Genomic DNA, 15281 nt, shown 5'->3' with positions numbered 1-15281 from the left:
AACCACAAACATTGCTCATTTACTCTCAACATTGCCTACACAGTTGCAGTTATAGCTTCCATGCCATCTTCACGGGGCGAGTATCTTATTTTCTGTCTGATGATAAATACCGGCTCTATAAGCCGGTATTTATTATTCCAACGACCATTTTTACATGGTGGTGCTGAAATAGAAGCAGCCTTAGCATGATACCACCACCACCATGCTTTTCCTCACCTCTTGTCATAATGGGAAAATAACTAATTTCTGTCTTGACTGATTAGAGAATTTCTGTCCACATTATCTTGCAGATTTAAGGTGGACTGGAATGTTGATTCCATATAAGCAGGGGTGGATTCAGGAAATGTGGGGCCCTAGGCAAAGACAGGCAGGGGGCCCTCTGAATTGAGAAGACAACACATAAAACAGCCCTATTCTCCAGATAGAGAAATGTTAATAGAACAGACATCCATTATCTGTTCTAGGTTGTGTCCCTCTCTTCTTGTCCCTTTTCTTCTTGTTTTTCTCTCTATGTTTTGTACTCAGCTGACTTTTCATGCTGTCTCTAAAGGAATGAAAGATTTTTTCCAAGCACTAAGCTCACTTAGCCGATTGCTCCTTCCTGTGTTTCCAAAAAGGCCAAAGTAAATAACCCAGTCCTTCTTTTCACTGTAGACAAGCCATGATCTGCTTATCTGTTCTCCATTTTTCATTTGGATGAAATAATAGCTGCATGAATCATGACAGCAGACAAGATAGAGGAGAGCAGGAGGCGGGGTTACCAATCTACTCGCTCTGGAGAGCAGAGTTCGCTGCTTTTAGATGTTGTCTCCAAAGTCTCCAGTAGCAGAAAAAAAGTCTCTAGATTTGGCGCTAGGAGCTTTTTAGAAATCAAAGTGCTAGAGGGGTCTGAAAAGTGGCTAAATATAGCGACTAAAGCGCTAAGTTGGCAACACTGCTCTTTGCATGGTTTGTTTTCAAATGGTTTGCTGCTGTCTGTTTGGACCTTTCTGAACATGTGCAGCAAATGGACTGATCCAGTATGGTGGACACTGAAGGGGGGGGCTGAGACACACTTAATATTATCAGCGTTCTGATGGCATTTTAGCAAAAACTATTTTTATCAAAAACATAATTAATATGCACAAATAAGGAATTGTTTTATTAACCATGCATGTGAACAGAGTTTTATTGGGCCCCCAGGAACTTGGGGCCCTAAGCAACTGCCTAGTTTTGCCTAATGATAAATCCCCCCTGCCTACTCTGTCTTTATTGTAGGCAGCGATGCTAATGTTTCAGCATCTTTTAGTTTATGGTAGGTTTCACTCCTGGTGATCATTAGATTGTTCATTACCACCCAGTTATATTTTCTTCTTTTAAGGTTTTAATGCTTTAAACCAGACTTTGACTGTTTTAACAGGACAAACAGCCAAAAAACACTTAAAAATGTACCAACTAGGCTAATGTTTAGTTTCTGGATCATAAGCCTGACTTTAACCCTATTAAACAAACATGGAAAATAGATTGTAGTTGCAAGGTTGTAAAATCTGTGGTATTTCTTAACGGCTGTGGTGCTTAGTATCAGTATCATTACATGGTTTAACTAAAATAGGAAAATATTCATAGATTCAGGCAGGATGCTACGTGTGACATTAGTTTAACTGAAATATTTTCAACAATGATTAAATATTTTCTTTATGCAGTGTTTGAAATGTCACCTTCAAGAATTTGCAACTTCATAATACCAAGACATTACGGCATAAATCCAAAGTTAAGCACTCAGCTGTGTGCTGAATTACACTCACCGGCCACTTTATTAGGTACCCCATGCTAGTAACGGGTTGGACCCCCTTTTGCCTTCAGAACTGCCTCAATTCTTGGTGGCATAGATTCAACAAGGTGCTGGAAGCATTCCTCAGGGAGTTTGGTCCAAATTGACATGATGGCATCACACAGTTGCCGCAGATTTGTCGGCTGCACATCCATGATGCGAATCTCCAGTTCCACCACATCCCAAAGATGCTCTATTGGATTGAGATCTGGTGACTGTGGAGGCCATTTGAGTACAGTGAACTCATTGTCATGTTCAAGAAACCAGTCTGAGATGATTCCAGCTTTATGACATGGCGCATCATCCTGCTGAAAGTAGCCATCAGAAGTTGGGTACATTGTGGTCATAAAGGGATGGACATGGTCAGCAACAATACTCAGGTAGGCTGTGGCGTTGCAACGATGCTCAATTGGTACCAAGGGGCCCAAAGAGTGCCAAGAAAATATTCCCCACACCATGACACCACCACCACCAGCCTGAACCGTTGATACAAGGCAGGATGGATCCATGCTTTCATGTTGTAGACGCCAAATTCTGACCCTACCATCCGAATGTCGCAGCAGAAATCGAGACTCATCAGACCAGGTTTTTCCAATCTTCTATTGTCCAATTTCCATAAGCTTGTGCAAATTGTAGCCTCAGTTTCCTGTTCTTAGCTGAAAGGAGTGGCACCCGGTGTGGTCTTCTGCTGCTGTAGCCCATCTGCCTCAAAGTTGGACGTACTGTGCGTTCAGAGATGCTCTTCTGCCCACCTTGGTTGTAACGGGTGGTTATTTGAGTCACTGTTGCCCTTCTATCAGCTCCAACCAGTCTGGCCATTCTCCTCTGACCTCTGGCATCAACAAGGCATTTCCGCCCACAGAACTGCCGCTCACTGGATGTTTTTTCTTTTTCGGACCATTCTCTGTAAACCCTAGAGATGGTTGTGCGTGAAAATCCCAGTAGATCAGCAGTTTCTGAAATACTCAGACCAGCCCTTCTGGCACCAACAATCATGCCACGTTCAAAGTCACTCAAATCACCTTTCTTCCTCATACTGATGCTCGGTTTGAACTGCAGGAGATTGTCTTGACCATGTCTACATGCCTAAATGCACTGAGTTGCCGCCATGTGATTGGCTGCTTAGAAATTAAGTGTTAACGAGCAGTTGGACAGGTGTACCTAATAAAGTGGCCGGTGAGTGTATATTTCATGCAACATGATTGGTGTAAAACTAAACTTCTAACTGGAACTTCATGCACTCTACTTGGTGCCCACAGTCCCCATATGCTTATTTAGGACGATAGACTGATGCTGCTTCTCAAAATTTCATCCACTCCTTTAGTTCAGCACAGAAACCTTCTAATGCAGAGTCTTTAGCTTCGGTTCTGCATTATTTAAGAAGGTTAATGATGTCTATTATTCTTTTTAAGTAATCTATTGAACACTGAATGAGGGTCACTGTTTGGTGACTTGAAAATGGGTTTGTAATGAGTCCTAGATCGATTCCAGCTCTCTGCTGAAGTGTTTACATCAGCACCACATAAATACCTTAAAGGCAAAATGAGGAGCTTTGCAGGGCGTGTTTTTGGGATTTTTTAGCGTCCTGGTTGCATTCAGGAGTCGGTGTTTAAAATTAACTAGCGAAGCAAAAAAGTGAAGCGAGAATCAAACATTATGTACTAGTCATAGAATATATATAGATATATTAAATATAGAAATATGCAGATAATATCTCTAAAATGTTCATTTATTCAGTGTATCTTACAAATACAGGCATCATTTTAGCTATAAGTTGGACAAATATGAGCGTTATTGATGCTCACCTAGAATATTACTGAGCCACAAGGCGAGGTCCTCCTTCATGGGCAGCAGGCTGGCTTCGTGACGACTCGAGAGCCACTGGTGGTACTGCTGCATGTCTGTCAGCCCAGGACCGCCACGCTGCTTTGGGCTCAGAGAGCTGCACATGGTTCCCTTCTGACGCCCTGCAGTAAACAATTAGGACCAAGGAGGATTCAATTAAAAGTTACATCAAGTCAATGACTCAAGACTTTAGCAACAATATATGTAAGAGACAAACCAATCATTTAAAAGCAGGTAGAGGTGAAGTACAGCATCTACCTAATTTTCTATGATTGTAATTTATCTGTACAGTACCTTCTACCACTGCTGGTTACGATGTGTTAAATTACTAGTAAAATCTAAAAAGTTATAAAAATGATATCATTAGAACATAACCATTCCACAAAAATAATTATGTGATGACTGAATTATGTTTGCTTCTATACTTTACTGGTTTTGTACGACCTTTTCATTTGTCAACAATAACTTGAAATACGAACATACCATGACTAATTCTCTGAGCCGTGCTTTAAAATGGGAAAGGAAACAGAAAACGTCCTCAAAGTAAACCAGAGGCGGGGGGGGGGGGTTTACCATTAGGCAATACTAGGCAGCTGCCTAGGGCCCCAAGTTCCTGGGGGCCCCATAAAACTCTGTTTACATGTGTGGTTAATACCAGGGGCGTTGCTAGGCACAAAGCTTTACTGGGGCACTGGCCCCCTACCGCATATGTCCCTCCTTCCATACACAAATACAGACAAGCACACTGCCCAACCCTGCGGAGGATGAGGAGAGCCCGCCTGCCCCCGCCCATCCTCACAACCTTCTACAGAAGCACCATAGAGAGCGTTCTGACCAGCTGTCTCTCTCTGTGGTGTGGAGGCTGCAGAGCTTCTGACTGGAAGAATGTGAGGAGGGTGGTGAGGACAGCGGAAGGAATCATTGGGGCTCCTCTTCCCTCCATTAAGGACATTTCATCACAGCGCTGTGTGTCCCGAGCCCGTAATATCATCAAAGACCCCTCACACCCCCACCATGGACTGTTCTCCCTGCTGCCCTCTGGAAAGAGGTTCCGCAGCATCCGCTGCAGATCCACCAGGTTGTGCAACAGCTTCTTCCCCACTGCCATCAGACTGTTGAACCTTTGATCCACAATCCGAACTCTGCACCTATTGCACATTATCGGGCATCAAATGCTGCTGAACTTTTAACTTTTAGCCCTTTAAATTGTTCATCTCATTGTATTTTTCAATAACGCATTTTTTGCACAAATGCCATTTTGCACTGAACCACTGCAACTTGCACACTGTCTCTTATCCTCTGCACTGTTCACACTTTGACCACTGCTGCACTTTTTGTATTTTTCTATAACTCGTGCCATTGTGAAATATCAATGCAACGTTCATAAGCTGTATGTAACGCAATTTCGTTCTGTATGCACCCTGTGCATACAAAATGACAAATAAAGAAGTCTAAGTCTAAGTCTAAGTCTATACATTCCTACCAAAATTACCAGTTGAGATAATAATGAGTGTAAGAGCATATTTGTTTTAACAAACATGAACATTTTCAACATTGCAGCTATAAAAAATAAGACATCAACAACTTTGACAAATAAAAAGTTTCCTTATACACATTCTGAAGTAATCATTAATTCCTAGGTTACAGAGTTTTAGTTCAGGGGAAAGTTTAACTCAACCTGAACTAAGCTTTTCTTTTATTTTATGAGCATTAAAGTGTACCTCCTATTTTTCATTTTTGCAAAGCGGTCAATCACTAGACTGTGACTCAGCTTAGAAAGTTCTTCCTTTTCAACTGATAAAATAGCAAGATGATGGAGCCTGTCTTGTCCCATTGTGCACCTCAGCCAAGTGTGGATCCTTCTCAACACACTGAATGACCTTTCACACCTCCAGCTGTAGACTGGGATGGTGAGGAGATCTGGATGATCTGCGTTAGTGTGGGGAACATGGTGTTATCGAGCAAGTTGAAAACACACTGCATATCCTTGATGACAAGGCTTTCTTTTTTAACCAGGAAAAGCTCAGAACCATTTTGAATTAAATTAACATTTTTTTTCTCCAAATTTGTGCTGGGGATGGTGGGACAACTTCACTTGTTTAGGACCATCATGCTTTCCCCCTAAGTCACTAATGTCCCCTTCTTGTTTGTGGACGCTGGTTGTTGCTCCCTCATCTCCTTCATGGTCCTGTCTCTCCTGTCCTTCACCTGCCTCTTGCCTGTCAGTCACGCCTCCTCCTCCCTTTCCTACTCCAGCACCTTCATTCTCATTCTCTACAGCAAACATAAAAAAAACGCAAATCTATAATTATGTAAATATCTAACATATTGCTTATAACGTTCCTAATGTAACTGCTTAGCTTAAATCACTAATTCATCTCGGGCTCTTACCTCCCTCTCTCATCTTGTTTTACTGCTTCCCTGTCTCTGCTTCGTGTGAGGAATTTCCTGATATCCATCTACAAACCAATGCAGTCATTTCCAGTTAGTAGCCTATAAATAAATCATGTGGTTTCACTGGGAAAATAATAAAATTGACAGCTAAGAAACGTTACCAGAACTAAAAAAGCGTCGTGGCCGCAGTGTCCCATCCAACTCAGTTGAGAGCAGCGCGTTAATTTACCTGCAGTTCATGCAGTGACATGCGCTGACGTGGGGGCGCTAATTCATCCTCAATTTGGAGTTACCAACACACTTGCTGCGCATTTGAGTAGAAATATACGTCTCCTTCCGTTGGAAATATCTAAATTGATGCATTAAAAAAATGTAATACTGTTGCAAATATTCATGAAATTTATACTGGGGCACGTGCCCCAGTAAATGGGGTCTGGCGACGCCGATGGTTAATACAACTATTCCTTATTTCTGCACATTAATTATGTTTTTGATAAAAAATCATTTTCGCTAAAATGCCATCAGAACGCTGATAATATTAAGTATGTCTTTCATGCAGCTATTATTTCATCCAAATGAAAAATGGAGAACAGATAAGCAGATCATGGCTTGTCTACAGTGAAAAGAAGGACTGGGTTATTTACTTTGGCCTTTTAGGAAACACAGGAAGGAGCAATCAGCTAAGTGAGCTTAGTGCTTGGAAAAAATCTTTCATTCCTTTAGAGACAGCATGAAAAGTCAGCTGAGTACAAAACATAGAGAGGAAAGCAAGAAGAAAAGGGACAAGAAGAGAGGGACACAACCTAGAACAGATAATGGATGTCTATTCTATTAACATTTCTCTATCTGGAGAATGGGGCTGTTTTATGTGCTGTCTTCTCCATTCAGAGGGGCCCCTGCCTGTCTTTGCCTAGGGCCCCACATTCCCTAAATCCGCCCCTGACCAGAGGTGTGTTCTCTAAATAACGAAAAAGGCTGCAAAAAAATAGCTGCTTCTTTGATCTAATTGTTCATATCTACAGTCAATTACAAAAACAGCTGAATAAAACTGAAAATGTGACAAACAGCCTAAAAAGGAGCAACATTTTTCTACCTGCCAAATAAAGTGAGGAGGGTTGGAAATAAAGTCTCTAAAACTCTAACAGAGAACTGAAGAAAGGATCTTAGAATCATGTTACTGCCTTAAAATTATAATTGTTTTAGGGATTTTTAAACCTTTTAAACAGGGGTGCCATTATTTATGGAGGGTGCTATGAGTTACAGTTTAAAATCATTATTTCTTAATATTTAAGTTCCAACTTTGGGGCAGCACCGAGTCCAACCACAAAAACACGAATTGTCTAGATCAGAGGTCATGGATTAGCGGACCGTGGCCTGGACTCACCCTGATTTAAAACATTTATAAATTACCACATGCTATCTGACGGCAGTGTCTAATTTCACTTGCTCCTCTTCTCCTGGTAATACGGTAAAGCCCTGGGGAGCGTCCGGCTCCAGGCTGCGCGTGATCCAAATGAGCCAATGAGCTGTCAGTCTGGGTTGCTGCTGCTGCTACTTTTAGACACAGCAGGCAAACCTGTGGCAAGCCGGGCGATGGGAAAGAAGGAGAAGACCATGAGAAAAAGAGAGCAGAGAAAGTGTGGACTGCTGGAAGAACTGCGGTGAACTGGTGAAAGAAAAGTGAAATGGCGTGCTCAAAGATGACCCTGCACATTTAGAGGATGTTTGGCTCAACCTGCTGCTGTGAAGCAGGATTCTCCACCATGAACAGAATCAACAATAAATCTGGATCCAGGCTCAAAATGAGCTCCTTGATATGTGCTTGAGAATGGCTTAGTCTCCGGTTAAACCCAGGTTTAAAGCCTTGCAGGGCAGCCTAAAGCCCACTGCCAACATTAAGACAGAAAAAAGAAAGGAAACAAAGAAACGCTCAGTTCAGGTGTTTTCTATTTTTATTTAATATACATATTTATATATTTTTTGTTATTTCTATGTATAACATGGATGCATAAACACCTCATTTTATTTCAGTGTTAAATTCTGTTTAAAGTAACAGATTATAATTAAAAAAATATTCAGACCCCACTGATTTTTAATTGGTTACTCCTGCTTTAGATGAAACAAACTATTTTGATGTTTTTTATCTTTATTTTTTCAAATACCAACAGGCCATTATGAAAATGAACTTAAATAAAACAAAACTAACACGTCTATTTTTCAAATTAAAGGAATAAAAAGTAGAGACAATTGCTAAAAAAAAAAAAAATGTAAGGAGTAGAAAATAAAAAGTTGCATAAAAATAATTACTGCAGTAAAGTATAGACAGGCAACATTTCTACTTAATTAAGGTAACAAAGTATTTCTACTTTGTTCCTTGACGCCTTTGTTCACACTATTAAAGTTCTAACTTTTAAGATGTCTCACGGTGTCAGTTTACAGACGCTAATCAGACTAATTATCTAAAAACAGGAAATGAAGTTATGAGAAGTTTAAGCAAACTGCTTTTATCCTCCCGGTGTGGATCAGACTGACCTGAATGCATTAGACAGTAACATTCCTGAGGCCTTCTTCATCAGACAACAGACACTTTCATTCCAGCTGGACTCAGACAAAAGTAGTTTTATTAAACAAACAAAGAGCTCTTTCAGAATTCCATCCCTCCAATAATGGAGTCTATTAAACCGTCTGTCTTAATCCAGTCAATACCGCTGCATAGTTTACATTCATCTATAGTATTTGGCATTGCTAATAAGTCTGATATTTAGGATCAAATCCTATTTAAAGTTGCTGTTAATGATAAATAAGACATTTCTCCCATATGTTTCTACTACCAACTAAATGATTGTGAGCGTCAGAAGCCGATCAATCTGTTTTCAGTCAGCTGCCTCTAAAGACTGAGCAACTGTCACAGTAAATAGAGCCCAGATGGAAAGAAAACGAACCTGAAGGTTTAGGCTGTGATCATCTCTCTGAAGTAAACAGAACGATATTGGGATTCAGACAGACAGGAGACAAACTTCCACTTCATTAATGCTTGTATCAGAATCAGAAATACTTTAAAATACTTTAACACTTTAAAGTACAAGGCTGGACATCATTTTACCAAAGTTTTCATTTGTTTTTCAAGACTCTGGCTTGAATTAAGTCTTTATTTTTATTTTTAAAAAAAACAGCAGAGGAAATTTGAAGGCATTTCTACGGAAGAGGATTAGGGCCAGTGGGGAAAAAAAAAGTTAACAAATTTTTTTATTTTATTTCAGTTTAATATGGGAAAAGAATTCTGACTTTAATCTCAGAATTCTGGCTTTAATCTCAGAATTCTGACTTTAATCTCAGAATTCTGACTTTAATCTCAGAATTCTGACTTTAATCTCAGAATTCAGACTTTTTTCCCCATGTTAAACTGAAATAAAATTTAAAAATCAATTAACTTTTTTTTTTTTCCAGTGGCTCTAATCCTCTTCCGTAGATTTCCCATTAGTTTCCATCAGAACCGGTACATCTCACATTATGCGACTTTTTACGTGCCTGAGCGTCCCTGGTGATGCTGTTTCATTAATGAAAGAGGAGAAGGTGATTAAAACCAGAGAGTTAGTTTAGTCTCTAAAACAGACATGGCTACCGCTTGATGCTAATGTTTGTTAGCTGTAAGAATTCAGTCAGAATACTAAGAAAAAAGTCAGAATTCTGACTTTTTTCTCATATTATAAAGAAATAAATTACAAAATCTGTTAACTTTTTAGATTTTTTCAGTGGCCCTAATCCTCCTCCGTACACATGCCGTTACTGCAGGCAGAAAAAAACCAGCATATCTGACATACATAGCAAAAAGCAGTTATTTGAAGAAGGAAGGATAAATGCCACAAAACAAATATCTCAGGATGATTAACGAAACGAGAAGCTGTGAAACATTTCGAGGTCAACACGGAGAATTTAGACATTGAAATATTAGGAGTTTAAGCGAGGTTGCCTTTTCTCGACAAAGACGACACCTTCTAGCTGCTTTCACAGCAAACTTCAGGGCTCAGAACTCACACATGAGCGTGACATTCCCATGTGAGCAGCATGGACGGACTCAGTCAGTGACTTCATGTTTATTCACAGGTGCTGCATGTGAATTATTTTGCTCATCTTTTAACTAGAGTTTTCTCTAGCAAGAAACATGAACAGAATTTACTGTTAACATTTTTCTTAGACTTCTCTGATGAACTCTAAATTGCAGATATTAACTCTGGTTCTGCTGGTGAAGATTCTCAGTCATCCAGGTCAGAAACATTCCAAAAAAGTTAAAATCAATCCACTGGACTTTGTTTCCAAGTTTGAAGACGTTTCTACGGAGCCCCTCTGATGACATGGTCAAAAAAAAATTTTAATTGTGGCCACGAAGTAGTATTTCGCGGCCACGCAATAAGTTTAACGTGCGCACGAAATACTTATTAATAATATTAATATCATTCCTGGACAACTGGGTAAGCAAATCGAGCGCGCCTTCTCTAAGGTCTAAGGCGCGTTCGATTTGCTTACCCAGTCGGTCTCCTCCAGTCACGTGACATTTGTTGCTAAGACGCTATTTTAGGTGGAAAAGGCGTAGTGTAAACAACCGCAGCATAGCTAAACGAAGGACTAAAGGTCCGTTTACATAGCAGCCTGTCCAAGATAAGTCATTACAGTTAACATAAGCCTGAAAACAGGGGCGGATTTATTGATATTATTAATAAGTATTTCGTGCGCACGTTAAAGTTATTGCGGGGCCGCGAAATACTACTTCGTGGCCACAATTAAACTTTTTTTTTGACCATGTCATCAGAGGGGCTCCGTACGTTTCTCTTCCATCCAGGAAATTTTTTTAATTCAAAATGTCAGAAATAGCGTTTAGTTCCAGGTTTTATCCAGCAGCCCAACAAAGCCTGGTTTTAGTTTAGAAAACATGCAAATAGAAACGGATGAACTTGTCCACTCCTTTGGAACCAAACGACCCCCATTCCAAAGGTTAGTGAGCATCCTTCCCAGTCTCATGGCTGATTTATACTCAGAAATCAGGTCGGCTGCATGTCTCGTAGATATGCCCCCCCCCCCCCCCCCCCCTCCAAAATTGTAGGTGAGCGCAGACAGGAGGCAGACATCCCAAGTATCCCGGATGTTCCGGGATCTCCCTGTTATAGATAGTTGTTCACGGATGCCGTGAGTCGGATAAATGATCCCATGTTTTACAGGATGGGAGGTGGTGCTTTTATAATGCGAGTGAGAGCGGGCAGGCTATACAATCATTCGTAATGATGCTGATTAGAACTACTTCGATCGCACAGACAACAAGAGAGGGGGGGGGTTGTTTATGAAACCTGTGTGTATCCGTCCAAAGGATACGTACAGGTACTTGTCTGACCGCCATTGTGGAAAACGACTGGTGAAGATGGAGCAGCTAGAAGAGCGAGGCGAGAACGCTGGGAGCCTTTTTCCACCTGGATCCCCGCTCTTTTTGGCCCTCATGCCCCTCCGTTGTCTCACAAACTTGCCCCAACTTCCTCGCCACCACGCTTCAGTATTGGGCATAAATCAAAAATATCTGCAACAAGTTCACTGCGACACGCTGCTGCAGGAGGAGAACCAAAACTTTAGGTCTTTCGCAGCCTCTAACAGCTACATATTCACATCAGCCTTTCTTAGATTCCTGATCCAAGCTGACGAAAAGCTGCCTTGCAGCATGATGCTGCCTCCGCCATGTTTTACAGTGCAGCTGGCAGGTTCAGAGGGAACCCAAAGCCAACAGTTTTACACAGAGAGTAGAAAGCTAAGTAGGATTCTTAATTCATCCTTAATTCCATTAAGGATAGATTTGTTAAATGTACGACTTAGATTCCAAAAAAGTTAAAAGCAATCCACTGAACTTGGTTTGAAGACATTTTGCTTCCCATCCAGGAAGCTTTTTTTCATTTTTCCCTTTCTGGATGGAAAATTAAAAGTCTTCAAACTTGGAAACAAAGTCTAGTGGAATTTTTTTTTACTTTTCTGGAATAACTATTACCTGGATGACTGAGAATCTTCACCAGCTTATCGTACGACAGCATACGTATTCTCCCGCCTCAGCTGTGGCTCTCTGCAGCTCCTCCAGAGTTACCGTTATTACAGTTCTATTTAGACTCAGTTAAGAGGACGGCTGTTTCTTTGTAGGAATTAAATCTATCCCATTATGATGGATTTTACAGATATTTGGGTGATTTTAAAGCTTGAATAGTAAGCTTTACTTACTGTTGATAATTTATAGAGAACACAGATCAAAAACCTTGAAGTTTCTGCTGAAAATATGAAAAATGTTTAAAGGGTTTGTGTTCGTAAGGCGCTATAAAGGCAATATATATAAATGTAATCACTAAGAGTTAATTTATCCTTTCTCGTAAAGTTCTGTGATATTTATAAAGAAGTAAACAAACTTCTGAAGGGAACATTGTTAGACTTTCTTCATGCTTCTCACCACACTGTAACTTGGCCGATTCGCCCTCATTCCTAAAAATCAAGTCTGCAACAATCCGCTGTACTATCAAAGATCATTTTTAAAATTTAGGTCAGCTGAATGTTTCATGCTCCAGAATACATTACAATAAGCAAATTTAAATGCACATTTTTTTCATCCCAACATGTCCCAGATTGCTGCAGGAAGGGCAAACGGATAGGAACTCTGACTGCATATTACATCAATTACAAAACACAGAAGTGTCTCTGTGCAGTTAGCTCACACTGGCTTCCACTTCTTTACCCTCAACAACAGTTAACTTATCCAGAGGCGGAGTTATGCACTTAAACAAGGGACTTCTGCGAAGTTTCCTTGGGAGATAAGCTATATGCTTGCTCAAATCAGATTATAACAGCTGTTGCAGCTACTCACTGCAAGGCAAACTGTCCTGCAGAAAATATGAGCAAAAACTGCGAATTATATGAATTTATTTAAGAATGCAAACAATAAAAAAAACATTTATACAAGTTTAATCCAATTAGAGCTAAAAACTTTGATGTTGCTGCTGCTCCCCTTCAGGAATTCTTTGTAAAAGTCAAAAGCAACATAAGTTTTTTAAAGTTGTCTCCGTTTTTACAACTTTCACAATAAAAGAGCCACAAGAAACAATTTGCAAGTCTGGAAATGAGATGAAGGGTGAACGCCTGATGACTTATGTCTGCAGTTCAGCTGAAAGTTCACTAATTAAAAAAAGCGATTCATCTCCCTGCATTAGAGAAGGGAACCAAAAAAAGAAATTATTTTAATCCAGAACAAGTTTAATAGATAAAAAAAGAAGAAGAAGAATCGGTCTGAGAGGAGACTGGGAAGTGAAAGGCTCACCTTTCAGCTCACTCGTCCAGTTTTCATGCTTCTCCACCGCAGAAGTTAGTCCCCAAAACTCTGAGGAGGTGATGAGGAGCGAGGAGGTCCGTCATGGAGCGCATTACGCGCAGATCTGACCAACGCAAATACTCTCAGCGCGCTGCTGCTGTTGCTGCTACTGGTGATGATGATGATGATGGTGATGATGGGAGGGAAGTTTGCTCCAGCTGGCCATGCCTCCTCCTCCTGTTTCCTTCATGTGAAAACCTTCGATCTAAACATCACCCGAAGCTTTTTAGTAGAAACACTTTGGAACCGTCCCAGCTTTACCCAGTTTTTAAAAAAAGGCTTTTACATGCAGAATACATAATGCAGCTAAAAACAGTTTTTAAAATAAAACTATGTGAAACTCAGGGGCGGATTTAGGGAATTTGGCGCCCTGTGCAAAGACAGGCAGGGGGCCCCTCTGAATGGAGAAGACAACACATCAAACAGCCCCATTCTCCAGATGTAGAAATGTTAATAGAATAGACATCCATTATCTGTTCTAGGTTGTGTCCCTCTCTTCTTGTCCCTTTTCTTCTTATTTTCCTCTCTATGTTTTGTACTCAGCTGACTTTTCATGCTGTCTCTAAAGGAATGAAAGATTTTTTCCAAGCACTAAGCTCACTTAGCTGATTGCTCCTTCCTGTGTTTCCAAAAAGGCCAAAGTAAATAACCCAGTCCTTCTTTTCACTGTAGACAAGCCATGATCTGCTTATCTGTTCTCCATTTTTCATTTGGATGAAATAATAGCTGCATGAATCATGACAGCAGACAAGATAGAGGAGAGCAGGAGGCGGGGTTACCAATCTACTCGCTCTGGAGAGCAGAGTTCGCTGCTTTTAGATGTTGTCTCCAAAGTCTCCGGTAGCAGAAAAAAGTCTCTAGATTTGGCGCTAGGAGCTTTTTAGAAATCAAAGTGCTAGAGGGGTCTGAAAAGTGGCTAAATATAGCGACTAAAGCGCTAAGTTGGCAACACTGCTCTTTGCATGGTTTGTTTTCAAATGGTTTGCTGCTGTCTGTTTGGACCTTTCTGAACATGTGCAGCAAATGGACTGATCCAATATGGTGGACACTGAAGGGGGGGGCTGAGACACACTTAATATTATCAGCGTTCTGATGGCATTTTAATGAAAGGATTTTTTTCAAAAACATGATTAATGTGCACAAAAAATTTATAGTTGTATTAACCATACATGTAAACAGAGATTTTTGGGCCCCCAGGAACTTGGGGCTTTAGGCAACTGCCTAGTATTGCCTAGTGATTAATCCCCTCCCTGTAAGGAACCATATTGACGATGCAGTCGAGTTGTAAATTAAACGGTGATGGGAGTGAGCTCACACCTGAGGTGGGCTGAAGAGGAAGAATCAGGGGCGCCGGCAAAACATTAACCCTATAATGCCAAACGTATCGTATTTGATACATACGGTTTCTGAAATGTTTTGCATCTGACACCTTTTGCATAATTTAATGGTAAAAATTTTGCTCAAAATCCTATTGTACACAATCAGATATACCTGATAACAGAGGGCAGAAGACTACACAAAAAATAATCTTGACTTATCGCATAGTAATAAATTATTAATATCAAAAATGTATTTCTGTTTTTTCTTTTTACATATTTTGTTGAAAGGCCAAATAAGGACTTCAACCAAAAAAAAGTTATTTTATGTTTTGTTTTATTCTTGGATCGGGCTTTAAAGGGTTAATATTGCCCCCCGACCCCCAGGACTACAATGAAAAACAGGCCAAGCTCCAACATCTAGAAACAAAGGTGTTGATGGCAGCAGCACAGCTGATATTTCTCTCCAGGATGGAGTCACAGCCAAACAGGAACAGACCAGATGAAGCTACTATGAGAAAAAGCAGACAGAGCA

General features: G+C 40.4%; 1 protein-coding gene across 1 annotated transcript in view; it reads right to left on the bottom strand.

The window, feature by feature from the left end:
* The window catches only part of LOC119787410 (growth arrest-specific protein 2), a 51542-nt gene extending 38005 nt beyond the window's left edge, over window positions 1-13537 (bottom strand). The window contains exons 1-2 of the mRNA XM_038291262.1: window positions 13380-13537; window positions 3616-3777 (exon numbers count right to left, since the gene is read on the bottom strand). Of these exons, the coding sequence (XP_038147190.1) occupies window positions 3616-3760 (145 nt within the window). The 5' untranslated portion in view covers window positions 3761-3777; window positions 13380-13537. The remainder of the gene's footprint in view (window positions 1-3615; window positions 3778-13379) is intronic.
* Between the last annotated feature and the right edge of the window lie 1744 nt (window positions 13538-15281).

Source organism: Cyprinodon tularosa, unplaced genomic scaffold, assembly GCF_016077235.1.
Source record: "Cyprinodon tularosa strain WSP-4 unplaced genomic scaffold, ASM1607723v1 ctg298, whole genome shotgun sequence".
In the NCBI taxonomy this organism is placed as follows: Eukaryota; Metazoa; Chordata; class Actinopteri; order Cyprinodontiformes; family Cyprinodontidae; genus Cyprinodon; species Cyprinodon tularosa.
The sequence above is the reverse complement of the archived record's forward strand: the minus strand, read 5'-3'. Positions and strand labels throughout refer to the sequence as shown.